Source organism: Arachis stenosperma, chromosome 10 (assembly GCF_014773155.1).
Source record: "Arachis stenosperma cultivar V10309 chromosome 10, arast.V10309.gnm1.PFL2, whole genome shotgun sequence".
NCBI classification, from domain to species: Eukaryota; Viridiplantae; Streptophyta; class Magnoliopsida; order Fabales; family Fabaceae; genus Arachis; species Arachis stenosperma.
The window spans coordinates 119,702,441-119,724,382 of record NC_080386.1 but is presented as its reverse complement, the minus strand read 5'-3'; the positions used below and the strand labels follow the sequence as shown (position 1 = coordinate 119,724,382).

Sequence of the window (21,942 nt, the reverse complement as noted above, 5' to 3'; positions counted from 1 at the left end):
TTAAAAATATAAAAATATAAAAATTAAAGAGTTTAATTTTTGTATTTTATATTTTTTAATTTTTTAATAGAAATATTTCAACCCAATTTTTATAATTTTTACAAATTGGTCAATTTTTGTATTATTTATAAATTAAACGGTCTGATTTTTATTTTTTTAATTAAATGATTTTAATATTTAAAAATAATAATTTATTAATCTAAATTTTAAAAAAATACTATTACTAGTTTAATATTAAAAACAAAAAATATTCTAATTGATTTCCCATTAATAAGATCATAAATATTTAGAAGATAATAAAAATTAATTTAAATTAATATATTTTATATTTTTTAATTATTTTTAAAATGAATATATAATATTAAATATAATAAACATACAATTTTAATTATTATATACATAAAATTATAAATATTAAATTAAATTAGATAATTTTAGATTATTGTTTGCCAACATTTCGGGAACAGAATATAGAAATTGGCTCTTCAGAATCCCCAATACGATCCCGAACGCTCTGTGGAGACTGGAGAAAGATCAAGAGTTGAAGCACAACCACCAATATCGGGTCTTGTGAACCAGCAATTATGGATGCTGCTAAGCAAGAATTTCTGAAGGAGTTTGGTGAACATTACGGCTATCCAAACACTCCCAAAACCATTGATCAAATTCGAGCTACTGAATTCAACAGATTACAAGGTACTCACTTTCTTTTTTCTTTTTCCTTTTAGTCAAGCTATGCAAATTGGAAAGATAAGGTTCAATCTTTTTTTAATTAAAAAAAAATTGGCTTTAGTTTTAGCTATCATATTATCATTTTCAAATAAAAGTAAAATAGAATTACTGTTTCAACTATATCTTATTTCGTGTGTTGCAATTTTGGAATTGTAGATCTTGTGTACTTGGATCATGCTGGTGCTACTTTATACTCTGAGCTGCAAATGGAATCAATTTTTGGTGATCTCACGAGTAAAGTATATGGAAATCCTCGTATCCCTCATAATATTTATTGAGAAGTCTACTTATCAATGCATTACACTTTTTCGTTTGTTTGTTTTATCATTGTTCCTGTATAGGAATGGAAGAACGACGAATTCTTTAGTAATATATGATGCGGAGTTGAACTTAATATAGTTGGTAGTTGACAGACAATAGATAGAGATATAGAAAGACATAGAAAAACTATTGAAAGAGACTTAGATTTTCAAGGTTTGAAGCTAAATATGATTTATCATAGCACGTTATGGTGTGGTCAGACTCGTGGATCCAATTTTTGCTTAGAGGGCGGTAGAAGTCTCTGGTAGTTAATAGATGTAGTAATGTTGTGTAGTGGAGGTCCTTAATGTTAATACTAGATAGCCAAAGTGATTCCAGCTCTGCGACTCTTGAGATTGTGAAGGATGCTCGCCAACAGGTACATTCACTTTCGCACTTATGACTTTTGTTTTCTATGCATTTGAATTGCTGTGATTCAATCATGATAATTCGGATTAGATTGTTTGCTGAGAGATCTCTAGGATCTAGAAAGAAGTTACTATGAATGTCTTATGCAAAGATTCATGTTCCTATCCTCATGCTAGATACATTTCTATTGGTGATTGCATGCCATCCACTATTACTGGAGTCTGGATGCAATGCAGGGCTTATCTTGTTATGTTTGATTGACTTGTATGGGCCTTGTTGAATCACCGATATAGATGTGTCCATCTAGTAGTTTCATACGAAGAGATTGCTGTTTGATTAGCTCTTTTTGTACTTTTGATATTTGTAATCTACATCTTCACGTATATTTTGACTATCAGTCATACAGGTCCTCGATTATTGCAATGCATCTCCAAAAGACTATAAATGTATATTTACCTTTGGGGCAACAGCAGCACTGAAGTTAGTTGGAGAGGCTTTTCCATGGAGTTGTGACAGTACTTTTATGTATACGATGGAGAATCATAATAGTGTTCTTGGTATAAGAGAGTATCCTATACCTACCTTATTAAAAATGAAAATTCAATTTTATAAGGATATCCTTTGGCTTTGATCAGGAGAGTGCTAAGTAATCACTCCCTGCAACGTGCGGGTGTAAGACATAATGGTATTCTAGTGTGTACTATCACTGTTCAGGTGACATTATTCCATTAGATTTAGTAAAATAGGATAAGATTTGAAATCAGTTAAATGGACATCGTTAGATATTTCTACTGCTCTGATGTGACTCCAATTCAAAATTTCTGTTCAGTGGGACTTCAACATTGAACTATTTCATGTAATTTTTCTGTAGTAATTTGACTTTCTTGTGTTTGTATTCAGAGAATGCCTGTTTCTTTTTTCACCTTCTTCTCTGAATATGTTATTGTATCTAATCACTTCCACATTGTACTTCCTTGGAAAAATGTTGATGTTGCTTCTAATAAATCTATTGTGCTGTTAAATATTCCATTACCATTGCTCTGCTTTGGTGATTAATAAGTTCAGCCTATCCATCTCCTTAACTAGTTTTAGATACGCTCTTGGTCAAGGGGCTGCATCCATAGCTGTAGACATTGAAGAAAATGAAGCTCCTGGAGTATCTGGAGAAAACATTGCTATGAAGATATCACCACACCAAGTACAAAGGAGAAAAGTAGCTGGGTTGCTGGAGGGAAAGCCAGATGGTAAATCTTAAGATTATGATTTTTTTTTCTTCCTAGGTTCTAGACTACCTTACTTATATCTGTTTTTCTAATGCAGGTCATGTGTATAATTTGTTTGCTTTTCCCTCTGAGTGCAACTTCTCAGGGTTGAGATTTGACCTTGACTTGGTCAAGATTATCAAGGAGCACTCGAGCAGGGATTTAGGGATTTCTTCAGTTTGCAAGTAATATACAAAGTTGTTTGTCTTATTATCTTGTTATGCATGCCTTTAAATCTTTGTCTAAGTAGTATGAAAAAGTGACTTCACTCATGCATATTTAACCATTTGCCATTATAGTTCAGCGAGATTCATTAGATAATGAAGTTGTTTGTCAAATTGAATCTGCATTTGAAGTTCTTGCTTGATTCAATGTAATGGTTTGTGACAATGAAATATACTCTAGTTGTTTGATGGGAAATTGTGTGCATGCGTGATGGTGTCCACTTTTGTATATGCCAGATTACTAGGTACTTGAGGTTCAATAATCATAGCGTCAGTGGAAAGAACTGATCAAACAAATAAAAGTCTAATTTACTTTATTTCGCTTCTCAAAAGATCTTATGATCTTAGGAATACGAATTCCCATAAATTTTGTGACGTATCGTCATTGTCACAAGCATACGTTTTTTTTAAATTATCTGAAACCCAAGTTATTAACATATATAAGTTAAAATATGTTTTTGCATATCATCGAAAATCCCCTTTTCTTAAGAATGAAATAAAAGATTATTTTTTTGGAATACAAAGAATATTTGATTTTCAATTTATATCCAAGAACCCCCCCAATTCTCTAATGAATCAATGTTAGCATTTAAGACTTGCATATGTCACTTGTTGGTGTTATAGGAATTTTTGGTTTCCAGTTCCATTTTTACTACTTTCTAAAATGAGGAGAATCCAGTACACGAACTTCAACTTTACTCCTTTGTATGATTTCTTCCATTATTTTTCTTACCCATTGTTTTACCTGTTCTTCTAATGCGGGAGAAATCTCTACAATGATAGAAGACCTATATATATATGTATTTAATTTGTGTTATGCCTTGTCTCTTTCTCTCTCTATCTAATACACATTCATATATTGAGATGCTTCATTTATTTTGTTTAACTTTGTTAAAGCATTGATCTTATATTTACTATTTCTCTCATAAGAAATGGACAATGGATGGTCTTGATTGATGCTGCAAAGGGATGTGCCACCATGCCACCTGATTTATCCAAATATCCTGCAGATTTTGTCACAATCTCATTCTACAAGGTATGAGTTTGTAAGTGTTTATTTTGTTTTTATCTAGAGCTACTTCAAAAACTGATCTTGTGTTCTTGTCAGCTCTTTGGCTATCCAACTGGGCTTGGAGCTCTTATTGTTCGAAATGGTAAGCTACCTATCTTTGAAAAATGGAATAATTTGCTGCACTTTACTGACACTATATTTCATTTTCTTATTTATTTCTCAGTGACATTTAGTAACAAGAAAGTTATCTTCATTGGTATTATGTCACGAATAGATGATTCTACTGATGTAATGTGTATATGCTTTAGAAAGAAGCCTGCATCCTATGGATGGACTTGTTATATCATGTATTTATTACCAAAATGGGAAACAAAACCTTTGTCCCTTGAATGAATGTCATTACTCATTACGCTGAGCACATGAGGGTAGTGCACACACAAACACAAAAGAAAAAGAAAAAGAAAAAAAGAAATAAAAGAAAAAAGCTACTTCCAATTGTCTAGGTTCTTAGAATGCTTCCTAATAATAGTTTATAAAAAAGAAATAGCTCTTGTGTTCATTTACTAATTATTGACTGCCATCTTGTGTTCTTTCATGATATCTCCTCTTTTCCTTCTATTTTCTAAATGTATTCATTGATAATGGAAAATTTAGTTATGGTATTAATTATCCCTTGTGAAAATTTGCCTCGTTATTTATCATCACAGACGCTGCCAAGTTGCTGAAGAAGACTTATTTTAGTGGAGGTTTGTGGCTTATTGGTTACAATTGTATCCCTGTCTGTGATTCTGTGTTTAGTACTCAGTTATGTGGTTGATCGGTGGCCGTCACAGGAACTGTTGCTGCTTCAATTGCTGATATTGATTTCATTAAAAGAAGGGAAGGTATTGAGGAGTTGTTTGAGGATGGTACAGTTTCATTCCTGAGTATAGCATCTGTCCGCCATGGCTTCAAAATCCTGAGATCTCTAACTGCATCTGCAATATCACGGTATGCAGAATAGGATAAATACCTTTTAAAAAAATTAAAAAAAAACTCCCATTTCCATGCAGGAGACCTTTACACCTATCACATGATATCTTAATCTTATTGGTCGTATGCTGATATATGCTTATGCTTTTCAATGGAAAATCTAGAGATGCTTTTTGGTGTTAGGATAAAGTGCCAACAAGAGCATAAACTAGGTTTTATATTAGTCTTCCAGTGAGTGATTGGATGTACATTCTAAGATCAATCATGAAGGTATTAGAAGGAAGGTAGGACTAACACCAATTAAGAGAAAGATGATATAGTCTTGCCTAAGATTGTTTGGTTGTGTGAGGAGTAGGTCAATAATAGCCTATTAAGTGGAGTTCCCCAATAAGGTTAGTAGAATTAAAAAAACTGTAGAGGAAGAACAAATTGAAAGACCTAGATTTATTTTTTTTTTTTAAGAAAACTTATTGCCATAATATAATAGTATTGTTTGATTGTAAATTTGTAATTGACCCCACCTTGTGAGAATGATTGTCGTTGCTATAGCTATTTATGTATAGAGATATGCTACTGCTTTTTGTACAACAAGGTACTTGGGCACCCTCCACCCCTTTCTTAATTACAATTTCAACTGTTACATTCAAGATGGGAAGCTTACTAACAGTAATATTGAGACAAAGTAGGCCTAGTTCAACTTCAAGAAGTTCTCAAGTGGGAGGATTGCTCAAGCTATTATAGAGGGTATTTCGGCCATATTTTGTTGAGATTGTAGGTTTTAGATATGGAAGAAGGGAAAGAGAGGGTAAAGATTATGAATATTTTGATGAGTATAATCTAATGAATGAGGTGTATTCAAAATAAGAAATGCTAATTCCTATTTATAATAATACTAAAACTGTAATCATGGTTAAGTACGGACATAAGTCATAGGATATTCTCAATTTCTAACAGCATATACCTACCAATACAACACTTGACATCTTCTATGTGGTCTCTGCAACAATGCTCAATCTACATGCTTGTTTTGCTTTCTTCACTTGAATACCTTGATCTCTCTGTCATTGATTTATTATTATTCTTTTAAAAGTTTCAAAATTTTGTTGCCTTGTAGACATACAAAATCTCTTGCCTTATATACAAGAAAAATGCTTTTGGCTTTGAGACATTGCAATGGATCTAATGTGTGCATCATCTATGGACATCAAAGTTCAATGGTTAGTTAATACATAATGAATTCTTTAGTTGTTGTCCAATTTATAGTTTTATTATACTCTTAAAATTACTTCTGTGTGACGTGAATGACTTGAAAAGCCCTGTGTTCATGAATTTATGTGCTGAATACACATAATCTATTCCCTTAGACATAGGGTGATCAATTGAGGACAAGTGGATATCCGATTGACTATTTACAAAGGGATTGTATAATATAAACACTCCTCTTAAGCTAAAGCAGACATGTCATGCATCTAGGTTGTTACATATGTATGCTACCCCATAATTGCACACAGATGTGGTGAAGATATCTGCTAGTTTATCTGTTTAGAATGTTCTTCCTTCTAGCACAAAGATATTCAAAGTCGGTTCATCTTGCAACCGAATGGGTGGTACACCATGTCTCTGAGATGACCTGCTTGTGCTAGTTTTTGGAAGTTTATCTTCTTAGGGTTCATCCTATTTAACTTCTCTTTTCATTTTGACTATAGCTAACAGTTTAGGATCAAATTTTAGGAGGATAACTGGGTCAGCAGTTTTCCTCTTTCTGAGGCTTTTCCAAGGCCTTTTCAGCTTTCCACATGCCCTTGCATAGCAGGTGTTGAAGTTGGTGCTTAATATTTATGTCACTACTTTTTTTTTCCCCATTGTTTAGATACAAATTATCTATGGAACAAGCTCTTTTTAGACACTTATGCAGAGAACCAGATTTTCCCCAGGGACCTGCGTCAGTTTTTATGTACTAAAATTTGAAGGCTTTGATATGCATAAACAAGTTAAAACTCTGACAATGTTTCATTTTTTGCTATCCTTCAATGTTTGAAGGAAATGTTTGAACTTACATAGCAGATTTCTCCTTTACGCAACTCTTGGGATAAGGATACCTTCTGAACCTTCTCTGTAAATTCTTAAAATTGACTTAGGTGTTCGATTGGTGAATATGCAGAGAGATTGACATCTGTTTTTTACATGATTCAATATTGTAGTTTCTTTCTTCTTGTGTGGGTATCTTGTCCTCTTTCTATGCAGTCTTTTCTTTCTCATAAGTTTCTTTTTTATGAAAAAATTGTATACATAACTGTGGGGTTATATGAGATATATGGGAGCTCTTTTCTTAGTTTCTAATTTATCAAATGAGGTTTGCATCACCACATCTTATTGAAATTGGAGTTCTCTGTGCTGTATTTATTAAATTTTCTTCCATCCAGGAACTGTGTTATGAAATGGGTCCTATTGTTTCATTCAACTTAAAAAGACCAGATGGTTCTTGGTATGGATACCGTGAAGTGGAAAAGCTGGCATCTCTTTCAGGAATTCAGCTAAGGGTATGACTTATGAATTTCAGTGTCATATTTTTCCTTAACATCAAAATTTTCTACTCATCCATTTTTTGTTTTTGGGAGAGGAGGGGTGGGTGGGGGGGGGGGGGGGGGGGGGAGGACTGTTTTTTTGTACTTTACAGTCATCAATTGAATGCTGAATAATAATCTCCACCTGCTGTCTATTTAGACAGGATGCTTCTGTAATCCAGGTGCATGTGCAAAATACGTTGGCTTGTCTCATTTGGATCTTTTATCAAATACGGAGGTATTTCTATTTTCTGCTTTAACTTGCTCATGACTGTCTGTGATTGGTCTATATGTGATGTTATTGTATAAAAAAAAAACAATAACAATATTTCTGTATTTAGGCTGGCCATGTTTGCTGGGATGATCATGATGTAATCAATGGAAAACCTACTGGAGCCGTAAGAGTATCCTTTGGCTACATGTCAACTTATGAGGAGGCTAAGGTTGGAATTCTTTTATTCATTGTAATTTCTTTTTTAATCACACTCTTTCTTGTTTTGAAATATTGAACATTTGAAACTTTTGATTCTTGGTTCATTTCCATTTTTTTTTTTGAACAAATACCAACTTAATATGGGAGGTGTGCAGCATAGAGTTATGACTGCTTTTATGGATCTAAAACAATCATTTATACTAATATTTGCGTCTTGCATGGATTAAACTAGTCAGACCTTTTCTTGCAATGTTCAATTGTTAATTCTTTGTGGAATAAGCCATTGTTGGCCAATCGGATTTCTTGACCCTTTATAGAAGCGTTTCTGATAATAACTCTTAGGATATGCAAGAAGAAAATAGGTTGAAATCCTGTAGAACTGTGCACGAAATTCCATAGCACATTTAGGTGGGTGTTTGTTGTGATATAGAATATGTTTCTTGCTTCTCTGTGCTTTGGAGCTCAGCTAAGGTGTTTCAAAGGAACATCTGTTATATAAGGACCAGGTTGCGAGGGCTCAACACCATTCTTGATTGTATCCTTGGGGTTTTGATTTTTTTTTCCTTTTGTTTTTGGTAATTTCTGTAATTGCCAATGCTCACTAGTTTTGTTGCTAGGCTCACTACAATTGTTGCCAATTTCTAGTTCTGTTTGGTTTATGCTTCGTGTAACACTGTGAGATGTCAAGATTTTGTTGACTTCTTAACAAATCTAAATATCGCTTCTTTTCGGTTTTAATATAGTTTTCCCTTTGTTTTGTGGATTTCAGAAATTTATTGATTTTGTAGCAAGTTCCTTCGTGTCATCTCAAAATGACATTTGCCATGGGAATCAATTGGAAGGTCTGTCCCCGCTTCCAAGATAAATTCTATCATATTTTCAACATATATTTTTTTACGGATTTACTGTCACCTGCAGGCATTGAGAAGGGTTCCCCGGATACTGGTTATCATCTTAAATCAATTACAATATACCCCATAAAATCTTGTGGAGGGTTCTGTTCAAGAAGCTGGCCTCTTAGCAAAAATGGTAATTATTTGGGTTAAGTATGATTTTGGTCTCTAAGGTTTTGGCCAAAAATTAAAGTCGTCCTTAATGTTTTTTTACATTCAAAATCGTCCCCAATGTTGAATTTTGTTAAAATCATCTTTTTTATCTAAATCTTAAATTTATGGACCAAATTACTCCTAAGAAAACAAATTATAAAATTAAAAAGAAAAAGAAAAGGAACAGAGAAAGAGAGAGAGAGAGAGAGAGAAGCTGTTCTTCTCAATCACCACATCATCATCATTGACATGTTCCCGACACCGCGAGCCACCACCACCCTCACTCTCAGACATGTTCTCAATCACCATTTCATTATCATCATCGAGATGTTGCCGACATGTTCTTCTCGATCCAGCCCTACACTCTTAAAGATGATGGCCAGCGAACCCGACACCGCGAGCCACTACTGCCCTCACTCTTAGAGTCAGATCCAACTACCTAAACCCAATGTTCCCGCAGCCCCGGCCAACCAGTTCAACGACGCCATTTCCAGTGACGTCAAGCTCACTCTCACCTCCAAGGATGGATGGCTTTAGTCTCTTCATGAACGTTCATCGCCAAATTCTTGGTGCCAAATTCATTGTCGGTTGGAAGGAGGAGGAGTTGCAGGTGCGGTGATAGGGGTTGGGCATGGGCAGCAGCGGCATAAAGGGGGAGAGGGAGAGGGAGAGGGAGAGAGAGAGACCTTAGGGACGGTTTTTTAGCCCTTTCAATAGGGAGATACTATAATTATTTTCATGTTCTATAATAAGAAAGGGAGGGTGAGAATAGATATGGATACTAGTATGAGACAAGTTTTTCTTAGCTAGTATATCTCATGTCATGCTGTCCTGCTTATATTAAAAACCTCTCTAACTTAGAAGAGCATGAAGACAGTCATGAACCCTACCAACAATAAGACCAATAACCTAAACAAAATCAATAATAACTCCAAATTGCTTACTAAATTAACATATATATTCTAAAAGTACTTGAAGATAATGAGGTTATTTCCTAAAATATTATGTAACTGTTTAATCTATGATGCTCTTCTGATGGCTTTAAAACTAACATAACCTCTCATGTAAGAGTTTGGAAGCGCATATAATGCACTAACTTAATCTACATTATACCCAAACTCAATTTTTAATTAGAAGAATTAGTACAACATGAACCAAATGCATAACCATTTTTGTCCAACTTTTACTTGTTTCTTTATATTTCAATTTTTAAATTGAATGCAGGAGTTATCCTTTTCTTTATAATCTTAATCCTTTAATGGGACGTTCTTCTGTGAATCTTGAGCAGGACTAAAACATGATCGCGAATGGATTCTTATGAGTCTAAATGGTGAAATTCTTACACAAAAAAAGGTAATTTGCTATGCATCTGTAGACAAAAAGTAGAAAATAGAAAATGTTGCATCAATTTGCATTGTGGTTTGTCTTAATTAGACCTGATATTTCATGTTTTGGAATTAGACTAGCACATTTTACATTTCACCTGGTTATAACATTGTCACTCTCTGTTGGTGACAAACTTTAGTAATACTAAAGTTGAATGATCATGTGATAATGGAACATATCGCTTTTGATTACACAGTTAAGAAACTACCAAGTTACTGTTAGCTTTAAGGATAAATTCCCCGAAAGGCTGCAGTATATAGGGCGCAAGAAGTTCAGCGACAGTTTTGTAACTAAGCAGAATCAGGGAGTGGGAGAATTTAGTGGGTCCTCTTGGCCTAACTAACTTGTGAAGAAATTGAGAGTAAGGGAATGCCATGCTGGCATGTGGGTGTGTGCATAGTGCGTGTGTTTGCTGGCAGGTTGAATTCGGGAAGGAGAATGGGGCTGCTATAGTGCTCTGTGCCCCTGTTTCTCTTTGCATGTTGCTAGTTGTCTTCTCTTTTCTCTTCAACTGTGAGCTGAGATCTAGACTCTCAGTGTGAATAATACAATCATACTGCTACTGTGTTTGTGGTTTCTTACTATTACTATTACTTGCACAAAAGAAGAATATTGATAAAAAGAGAAAAAAACAATATTACAAAGAGCACGGAGAAAAAGGGATCCTAAATACAAAATGAACTCATTGGATGTCCCTCTAAAAGGCCAACTTCCTGCCATGAAAGATGTGAGAGTTAAGCTCCAAACCAAAGCACCAAATAATGGCATAGATGGCATGCTAACCACAAAGGTTTGGGTTTTCCTGCTCCCGGAGGCAACAAACCTGGTCAACAAGAACTGATCCAAATTTCAAGGACACACCTAAACCTCACCAAATATACCAAACAATGCATTCCATGAAAAATTAGCCATAGAGGAACGCAAAAGAGATGTATAGCTGATTCAAACCAACTTACCTCCTATTAGACTCAAACATGATAAATATCTTTGGCCTGTTTTAGGCTTCTTGTATCACTTCAAGTTAATTATAATTTTATATATTAATATTTCAAGTTATAATACCAATATCATATTATGAAGAGATAACTTCTTTATTGACTTTTCACTCTTTAGAACTAAAGATTGTAAAGTTTTGATATTTTCCATCTTGATTTTGATATTTTCCAACTTGATTTTTAGGTTCCTGAAATGTGCTTTATAAGCACCTTTATTGACCTCAGTCAGGGAATACTATTTGTAGAGTCTCCACATTGCAAAGAAAGATTGCAGATCAAGCTTGAGTCAGGGGTTAATCATGGTGCTATGGAAGAACTTGAACTATATGGTCAAAGGTATAGGAATTATGCACATGATTTATCTTCTAATCTAAGTACAATCTTGCAACCATATCATTCATATAGCTTTGCTTATGTGGACTTTCACCAAAAATAAAAAAGAAATGAAAAAGATATAGTATTCAGAATTTCCAATTGCGTTTGTCACACCATTTTCGAACCAATGTTCTAGTATTATCTAGCATATTATTATTATAGAAAAACACTAAGTTTACAAGATGAAGCTACAAATATTTATATGGGGACATCTGAGAAATTAAATGTCTACTTTTGCATTGTTACATTGTAGTCATAGCTATAAAAGTATTCTCATGTATTATTTCGGATGATTTCTTTTAGTATTTCCACGGTGCCGATTAGTTAAATCTCTGAGCATGTTAGTATAACATGAAGCTTTGTAGTTTATTGTTCTAGCTGACATTTTATATGATAGCTTTTAAGATGGTATTAAATTGTCCTATTGTTACAATTTTTTGTTTTGTGGTTTTGATTGCACAGGTACAAGGTATATAATTACAGCAAAGAAACCAATGTATGGTTTAGCGAAGCCATTGGTAAACCCTGCACTTTGTTTCGGTATTCTAGTACCGAGCATGATTTTATGTTGAACAAGACCAAAGGTGTAGCAACCTGTAGAGATACTAAGAGCACGCTAAATTTTCCCAATGAAGCACAGTTCTTACTTGTATCTGAGGAAAGTGTGTCTGACCTAAATAGACGACTATGTTCAGGTGTGCTTTTGTACCTTACTATATTAATAGTATGACATGCAAGTCCTTGTTCATTTTTTTTGTTTCCTACTATGCTATTGCTTCCATTTGATTTAGAATGCAATATAAGAATTTGACTAGCTTGTGGACAAAACTTATAGAACTAGAACAAAATGTAATGGATTGCATTTTCATTAACTGGTTATTGGATCCATTCATAAGAATGCAAAGTGATTAAGAAACGAAAAAAGAAGGCTAGTGATATTCAAGAAAATCGACTTCACTTTTCAATTTTACCCTTTGTTGATCACTGTGTTTTCCAACTATGGTTCATGGTACCAGATGTACAGAAGGACATATGTGTTACGGCAATGCAAGTCGATGCAAGTAGGTTTCGCCCAAACCTTGTCGTATCCGGAGGCAGACCTTACGGTGAAGATGGATGGAGAACCATTAGAATTGGAAATACGTATTTCAGAGTAAGTGATGATAAACTCTGAAATTATTTGACATAGCCAAGTTTGTGCCATTATATAAAGATGGCCCTTTTTTACTTTTGTCTGCCGTCTTCCTATGTGTTTCATTCGTTCCATTCATTTTGTTCTCTCTTCTTTTTATTCTTTCCATCAGTCGCTAGGGGGATGCAATCGATGCCAGATGATCAACTTTTCACAAAATGCTGGAAAAGTGCAAAAGTCAAATGAACCATTGGCAACTTTAGCATCATACAGGAGAGTAAAGGTTGGCCAAGACTTTTTTTTCTAGGGCGATTTGCACAACATATCTTGAGATTTGATGAAATTTAACTTGACTCTCTTCGATTTCTAAAAATATACATTGATCTCCCTTGAGATTTAAGTAATCTTACATTTGGTAGCTTGATACAAAATTTGATATCAAGCACCCCTGAAAATATAACACCAAGAGAGATTCAGGTGAGGTTAATGTAAACTGGACAAATACACGGGGGTCACAATGAATTTTGCAATATCTGAAAGGAGATTGTTATAAGTTTTTTAACTTTCTGTCTTGTTGCTGGATCTCATTTCCATTCTCTTATGAATCAGTGTTCTATTTTTGACATGTAACAGGGAAAGATTTTGTTTGGCATACTACTCAAGTATGAATCTAGTGATGAAGAGCAGCAGCATGATGATTCCTGGCTTCATATTGGGCAGCATGTTCATCCAGAGTCTATTTAATTTAGCAATTAGTGCATAGGTGTAATGACCTAACTTTCAGTACATCATGACCTATGCTAATCGTTAGGCGCTACCATTTAGTTGACTTATGGGACTCTAGACTCTGTATTACTTATATAGATATGAGTCAGTTGGTAATATCGTAAGTTAGTCCAGTTTCATAATTTTTGTAATTGAGATTTAAACAAAAAAAAAATGATACATCCATACAAAAGCATATAAAGAGAAAGTAGATATCATATATGGGTGCCCCGCCCTCGAGGGCTCAGTTTTATACATCAACAAAAAATCACAAGTCATAGTGAGCACATATGACCCAATTACATACTGTTCAGGAGTAAATAATATACTTATAATTATATACATATATATTACACGACACCTCAGGATTTGGCCCACACAGGAGTCCCTAATTTGAAATGGAAGTCACGATTTTCTGACGAGTTTTTCAGAGGAGGAGGATCCGTCTGAGGAGATACCAGCGTGGGAGGATCAGATGGCAGTAGATTTAGCTTCTAGCTCATCTGAAGAGAGTGTGGCTGGAGGAGGTGGAGAGCTGGGGCAGTTGCCCAATGGCCCTCTGATATATCTGCATGCAGGGATTTCTTTCGAGGACACCTAGTGATGATGTTGCTAGTTATTTTCCCCTCTCTTTTGATAGTATTTGCTGAGTGGTAGGACATTTACTATTTATAAGCTAGCCTGGGTTCCAGATTAGGAACTCGTGCATGAGCCAACTCCTGTAGTGTCATGTGTAATATATGTATATAAATATATTCTGTATTAACTTCCGAACAATCTGTAATTGGGTCAGATGTATTCACTGTGACTTGTGACTTTATGTGATGTATAAAATTGAGCCCCCCGAGGCATTCATAGTTTATCTATTTTCTCTCTCTCTCTCTCTCTCTCTGTTTTTTTATGGATGTATGATTTTCTGTCTGTTTAAATCTCAACTACGAAAATTATAAAACTGGACTAACTTACCATATTACAATAAATATGACAGGCTCATATCTATATAAGTCAGAGTCTAAGGTCGACTGAATTTAATTTATTCACTAAAGAATGAATAAATTAAAGTGACCAAACTATGAATGTAGAGTCATACCACATTCATGTCCTGGACCCTATATAGGAAGCATGTGATGGGGTAAAACCGTAAAAGTATATTTGCCTTAGTGCGTTAATTTCTATGTTGTACAGTTCAGTAACATAAGAGGAGAGTAGATAGTTGGCATGTAATATGAGAATGTAATCTTAGAAATGTATATTGGATTTGATAGTATTTGATGTATATTGGCAAGAACAAAAATTCAAATATATTTTCCGAGTTTGATTGGGTCTGATCTTGATAACCAGTTAAGTTTTTCTTTCGTTTCAAAATAATCAAATAAAGAGAAACATAGATTGCGATAATAGATTAATTTTGGGGACATAAAATTGTATAAATAAATACAATTACAATTACACTAAATAAACAAATACATCAATCAATACATTGTTGGAAAATAATTAATATTGCTTCTATATCAGAAATGCATAAAAATATTTTAAAATCTACAAACGTATTGAAATAGACAGAGTATAAGTGATTTTTTCCATAACTATAGTAGTCATTGACTTATTGTAAGAGTTAGCATTTTTTAATTACACTGTAATATTTGATTGGATGTGTAAGAAAATTTGCATTAATAATACTAGTGAATTAGTAGGCACTAATGTGCTTATTGATTATATTTTCCATAGATATTAAATCGTTAAAAAGATTTAATAAATCATTTGATAATATATTAGAGATCGACCTGTTGCTTTTTTTTTTTAGTTGTGAGTATTATTGATTTTTGTACAGATAACTTATTACAAAAATTTAATTAAATATCTTTTAATAAAATTTAGCTAAATATTTTAATACATGAATCATATGATTTAATATATAAATCAAATCTTACGTTTGCTCATTTCACCAATCATTTTGATGCATATTTTAAAAATGAAGAATCAAGCAATGCTATTACATACATTCACCTAAATAATGTACAAATCAACGAAGGAATTTTCAATTTTCTTGTTCAAACACCAGTTAATGTGTTAACTAGAGGGACCTGAATCCTGCAAAAAGGTGAGTCAATTTTAATGTTAGTAACATGGTATAATCTGATACCTTGGGAAGCAAGTTTCCAACATAAACAGAAAAAAACATGGAAGGAAAGAAGAAACCTACCATATTCAGAGAAACTTGGCCCTCCGACGGTGCATCGAGAGAGTTACCAACCGCGAAAAATGGATTGTCTTTATAAGCTAAGTCTCTTAGCCTGTTCAATTCTGGCAAGATTTCCTTGGCCAGGTCAGGCCTGTCTTTCCTTCGTAGCTCGGCGCACCGGATTGCCAACTTTGCAAAGCTCATGGCCTCCTCTATTGGCCAGTCAGGCACCGTTGGATCAAGCATCTGCGCAAAAGTCCCCTTCTCAATGGATCTTTCGACGCTATGCGCCAAACCCATTGGTGGTCTTGCTGTCAAAATCTGCAAAAATATGACTCCAAGGGAGTATATGTCTGATTTCACCCCAAGCATTCCTGTCTGCTGGTACTCAGGGTCGATGTAGCAGAAGGTTCCGGCCGCAGATGTCATGTGATATTGTGTCACGCTGTCGGCCACAGATGGAGGGACTAGCCTAGCCAAACCAACATCACTGATCTTGGCCCCAAAGTTGCTGTTGAGTAAGATGTTCGCCGGTTTCAAGTCCCTGTGGACTAAAGGCTCCGGCTTTGTCTGGTGAAGAAATAACAAGCCAGTGCCAATCTCAGCAGCAATTTTGAACCTGATCTGCCAAGAAAGTGAGGGAGTGTTGCCACGACGAAAGAGGCGATCTTCCAAGCTTCCCTGAGACAAGTACTCGTACACAAGGCAACCATATTCCGGACAGGCCCCTAAGAGAAGAACCATGTTTGGATGCCGTATGCAGCTTAGTATCTCAACCTATATAAATAACAAACATCAATCCCTTTATTTTGATTTGTATTTGAAGTTTTTCATGAATGCAGTTGTGTTTAACTTCTATGCTTACCTCTCTTTGAAATTGTGCTCTTCCTTGCGCAGCATCAGGACGTAGAACCTTCACTGCTACCGGCGTGTGATCCAAACAGCACTTATAAACTGGACCATAACCACCTTCTCCAATCTTGAGTGACTCCTTGAAAAACTCTGTTGCAGCTTCGATCTCCTCAATCGAATACTTCCTATACCTAATATCTAAGTGTGATAAAGCATCAATTGCTTTTTTCTTCTCTTCTGCTTCTTTAATTGCTTTCATTTCTGCATTTAGTCTCTTCTGTGCTTCCAACTCTGCTATCCTTTTTTGTGCTTCAGCGGCCTCAAGGGCTGCTCTAGATCTTGCCTTCTCGTTTTCTGCTATCGCCAACGCGGCTTCCTCCGCAAGCCTTGCCTCTTCCAATTTCTTCTCTTCCTCCAGTTTCCAACGCTGAAGTTCTACCGCCTGTCATGAGCAAGACGTGCATCAGATACTCGTGTTGCGAGCTTTCTAGAGATAAACAAGATAATGAATGATTCATACCTTCTGTTGTGCTGTTAGTGCTTCTTTACACGCTGTGTTGTACATTTCCATTGTTTGCTTGAGCTCCAACCTCAATCTTCTCATTTCAGCTTCTATATCATCCTATAATTGCAGCAAACAATTAACATGTCACGTTATATTTAAAACTACTATTCCCACCATTGATCACTTTTCCTTATAAAACAAGTAACTATAAGATACTAAGGTACATTGTCATCTTTTCCTTACCACAGCTGCAGATGTAGAAGGGGAAACATTCTCGAACGAGACGATAGAAGGGAATTCAGCAGGAAGGCTAGCATCCAAAGACCTCCTTTGAGGCACTGACTCAAAGCTATAGTTTGTATCTGGTTCTGAGGAATATGAAAACCGAGGGTTGGAGTAGGACGTTGTTGTTTCTGCAGTATAAAACGAGGGGACCATCCGTTCTGAGCTTGGCCTACCATTACTTACAAAGGATATGTCAAGATCCGGCGCAGAATGTTCCGTGTACCTATCATGATATCCTTTCCTAGTGAAGGGAGACCTGCATTCAAGAGCATGTATGTTAAGTATGTGAAGAACTAGTTATAGCACAACAAAGACAGTTGCTAAGTAGTGCATAATGTCATTAACCGGAATTCTGTTGTTCCCTCCTGCGATCTATGTGGCGTTCCCTCATAAGAGAACCTTTCATGCTCTGAAAGAAAAAAGTACATCTCTTAGAAAGAAGTGCATTATGATACTTAAAGAGATGCAAAATCAACGGTTCTTGAAAGGATCAATATACCTCTCCAACCTGGAGGCATCTGCACTTGTAAGTTTGTTTGTTCTGAACTAAGCTGAACAACAGATGGTGGAGCAGGACGCGAAGCAGATCGCATCGATTGAATCTTCCCTTTGGAAACAACATAGACTGTACAGAAATCTGGTGCACCTTTCGTTACTGATCCTGGGATATCGGATACCTTGAATCTTCTGATGTGGGTGAAAAAGATTTGTTAGGAAGTGAAATACTTATGCCTATATTCTTAGTAATGCATATTCATACATAACCATTATGAGACTATCAATTTGCAAAATCATTATGTGACTTAGAAAGGGAGACACATACTTGAGCAAACCGGTTTTGGATGAAGATCCAAGAACCAAATGCTCAATTCCTGCTTGAGTGGCATATTCGACTATCGCTTTGGCAACGTCTACATCTTCTATTAGGACGTCCTTGCATTGTATCTGTGGTTCATCCAACAATCATGAGATTCTGAAACTGTGTCTAGAATTTTTAAACTAAAACCATTGCTAGAATCTCTGATCTTTTCAGCTTTTTCCACCTCCTTTAAAGAAATACACTTACATCTTTCCGTGTGCAGAAGACGCGATATGGGAGGAAAATGCTTTTGTTTTGGGCATCAGGTTCTCTGCCAATAGATTCTTTACCGGTGATGAATCCGGTGAGTGATCCTGCAATCAATGAACAAGGCCTAGGTGAAAACGAAGATCAGAAAGAAAAAAAAAATCAATACAAAAATGCTGTGAGGATACACTGGTGATATCATATCATCAAAGCAATGTTCCATATGCATCAACTAAAAAAGAAGATGTACTCACTTGGGGTGAAAGAAGGCGCGGAATTAGAGTTAATCTTGACATGGATGAGAATCACAGTAGAACCTTTGTTGAGGAGATGATCAATGGCCCATTGGAGTGCATTCCTGCTTCCTTTTTCTTTGTCTATTGCAACCGCTACTAATCCATTTACACCATCCTTCTCTTGTTGACTCCTTGGCAACCACATTCCTCCCTCTTCCTCTTTGTTCCAACAACTCTCTCTTTGAAATCCTTCAAAGCTTCTGTGATGATATTCAATATGATAACAACAAAGAATCAAACTACAGCAACCAACCAACCAACCCCAGAAGGCAAGAATCCTTTATTCCTCTTCCCTTGTAAAGATGTTATCAAAAGTTTAATCCTTTTTATGCCATTTCATCTTCCCTTTTTTCTGGGGTGGTTTTTGCTTTGTTGTACACACTTTAATGGATAAAACAGTGTGTGAGTGTATTTCTCAGAGGCTGTTGTTATTTCTCTCAATTCTGACTCATGTTTTCAACCGCTATGAGGTGCAAAAGGGCGTTGTCTATGTGTTTGTTTGTTTGAATCTTTGTCTCTGGTTTCTTCTGTTCAAACCTGAAACAACAGCAGATAGGCCATTTTTGGCGTTTGTTTCTTCTGACTATTTTTGAGCTTTTAACATGAATCAATGTTAACAGCCACAACAGATTGTTCTATTTTATATTCACCAGATTTTGCGGGCATGTCTTTGACTTGTTCTGTGGCAATCAAAATCTATTGTTCAATGATATCAAAGTATTTATTACAATAATCATTATAAACTGTGACGTGTATAATGTAACTTCTTATATACAAAATTTATCACAGCTATCTTCTTTCCAACAATATAGGGGAAAAAGGAAGAAAGAAAAGGAAAAACCATACAGTTAAAATGCTACAAAGTCAGAATTTTATATATATAATTTTGGACTGAATTCACTGTTATATATATATACACACACACGTTCCAGTTTAGCTCCAACACTGAGCTTAAAGTTGTGGCCTGCTCAAGAACGCCCTTTCGAAGGACATACCGACCCACAAAGGACATTATGGTCCACTCTCAGGTTGGGCCTAAAGCTGTGGCCGGCCCAAAAACGCCCTTCTTAGGGGCATGTTGACTAACAAAAGACGTTAAGAATATGTAAAGAAATTGATAAGATCCATTCCCGATAAACCTGTGCCGTACCATTTGACATCATCAGCACAAATGACATGCCATGTGGCGAAAGCACATGACATGTGACAAATAATTATCAAAAATGATTTTAAATAATAAATATGAATTTTTTCGGTTAAAAAATTTTATACATGCTTTCAATTACTTATCACCATATCAACAAAAATTGTTATGACGAGGATGGATAAGGGTGATGGATGGGCACATTTTCCCTATGTTGAAAGAAATAAATGAAGTTTGAAATGTAAACTTTGTATGCCTATAAATACATGTGCCGAGGCAAAGAGGATAACACAAGAGCAATAAAAATCTTCTCTCTCTTATATTACTAATAACAATTCTCTCTCTCTATTTATATTGCTTACATATAAATTTTTCTTCTTTCTTTCTTTCATGTTACTATATATATTAGTAAAATATATATTTAATATATATATGTATCATCTCTTTTATATTGAGATAGTAATTGTGGTGGATATTACTACTAGAATTATTTAATTATATTTTATATTTTATATTTGTTACCTCTTTCTTATTTATTTATTTAGTTATTTTACAACACGTTATCAGCACGAAGCTCTAGCGAAATTTTAGGAAGACTTCAGGTAACAAATTTTTATTATGTCGAAACTCTTTCTTCTTGAATATAATACTCTTGATATATTTGAAAATAATTATTTATCATGGATATAGATATTGAAATCCATCTTGATTCAATGGATCTTGAAGATACCATTGAGACTGAAAATAATATATCCCAGAAGGATAAAGAGAAAGCCATATTTTTCTTTTGTCGTCATCTTGAAGTATGATTGAAAAATGAATATCCCACATTAAAAGATCTTGCAGATCTGTGGAAAGACCTTAAAAAAAAAAGGTACAATCATCAAAAGACGGTGATACTTCCTCAAGCCTGATATGTTAGAGATAATTTTCTCGACCTTCTATGTCTCGAATGTGCTCCTGTAGCAGCAGTATCGAGAAAAAGAATTTAAAAAATATTCTGAGTTAATTTCTTGCCTTCTTGTTGCCGAACGCAACAATGAGTTGTTATTGAAAAATCATGAAACGCGCCCAGCTGGCGCCGCCCCATTTCCTGAAGTAAATGCGGCAAATCATTACCCCAGAAGAGGTAAATGGCAAGCTTTTAATAACAAGAAAAATTATGGAAGAAAAATGAATTATGTTCACAATAAAGGATCTCACCAGAAGTGGGATAAAGAAAGGAACAATGGGCAAAGTAAATCAATTGAGGATAAATGCTTCCGTTGTGGTGAAAAGGGCCATTGGTCACGTACATGTCGTACCCCAAGGCACCTAGTTGATCTTTATCAAGCATCCTTGAAAAAGGATGACAAAGAAAAGGAAACAATTTTTGTTTCAAATAATGAAAATTCCACCACTCATTATGATGTATCTGATTTCTTTGAGGATCCTAAAGGAAATATTGGCTATTTGATCAATGATGGAATAGTTTGATATATGTATGTGTTTGTTAAGTATTCATGTGAATAATTTTACTGTGCATGTACTTCTACTCATTTTATTATCATTTGTCTTTGAAGAAAAATGGTAAGGACATATCCTGAAGATATTTGCCTTGCGGATAGTGCAAGTTCGTACACTATTCTTAAAAGTGATATATATTTTACCCATCTTGTGCCAAAAGAGGAATATGTTAATACTATTATTGGCTCAGGCAATGTGATAGAAGGCTCCGAAAGAGCTATAATTTTGTTTCCTGGAGGAACAAAATTTATAATAAATAATGCACTATTATCTACCAAGTCTCTGAGAAACTTGTTGAGTTTCAAAGATATTCGCCGAAATGGATATCATGTTGAGACGATGAATGAAGAAAATCATGAGTATTATGTATCACAACTCATGATTCAAATAAGAAAGTTATATTAGAAAAATTACCCTCTCTTTCATCTGAGTTGTATTATACCAAGATTAGTGCAATTGAATCACATGCCACTGTAAACCAGAAGTTTACTAGCCCAAATGAATTCATAACTTGGCACGACCGTTTGGGTCATCCGGGA

At 35.0% G+C, this 21,942-nt stretch overlaps 2 protein-coding genes across 6 annotated transcripts; one reads left to right on the top strand and one right to left on the bottom strand.

Annotated features, from left to right (window-relative positions):
* Positions 1-459: 459 nt before the first annotated feature.
* LOC130954852 (molybdenum cofactor sulfurase) lies at positions 460-14,427 on the top strand. Of its 5 annotated transcripts, none has more exons than XM_057881631.1 (22): positions 460-696; positions 889-987; positions 1,353-1,411; positions 1,808-1,968; positions 2,494-2,645; positions 2,722-2,848; positions 3,818-3,923; positions 3,996-4,041; positions 4,607-4,645; positions 4,733-4,889; positions 5,986-6,088; positions 7,295-7,411; positions 7,596-7,673; positions 7,777-7,878; positions 8,638-8,710; positions 8,787-8,897; positions 10,203-10,267; positions 11,480-11,631; positions 12,133-12,365; positions 12,687-12,823; positions 12,975-13,085; positions 13,436-14,427. In XM_057881631.1, the coding sequence occupies exons 1-22, from the start codon at positions 585-587 to the stop codon at positions 13,544-13,546; spliced, it is 2,451 nt and encodes an 816-aa protein (XP_057737614.1). In that variant the 5' UTR covers positions 460-584; the 3' UTR covers positions 13,547-14,427. The 5 variants fall into 5 exon arrangements, with proteins under 5 accessions (XP_057737614.1, XP_057737617.1, XP_057737615.1 ...); XM_057881632.1 differs by having other exon boundaries at positions 616-696; positions 1,800-1,968; XM_057881634.1 differs by lacking the exon at positions 1,808-1,968 and having other exon boundaries at positions 557-696; positions 2,488-2,645.
* A 1,026-nt stretch (positions 14,428-15,453) lies between these two features.
* On the bottom strand, positions 15,454-19,319 carry LOC130956386 (U-box domain-containing protein 35-like). The gene is made up of 10 exons (XM_057883423.1): positions 18,712-19,319; positions 18,458-18,564; positions 18,215-18,336; positions 17,891-18,078; positions 17,737-17,800; positions 17,350-17,647; positions 17,122-17,223; positions 16,615-17,043; positions 15,771-16,526; positions 15,454-15,658 (listed from the first exon to the last, which is right to left on the bottom strand). Exons 1-10 carry the CDS (start codon positions 18,896-18,898, stop codon positions 15,638-15,640), a joined length of 2,274 nt encoding a protein of 757 aa, XP_057739406.1. The 5' UTR covers positions 18,899-19,319; the 3' UTR covers positions 15,454-15,637.
* Positions 19,320-21,942: the final 2,623 nt, after the last annotated feature.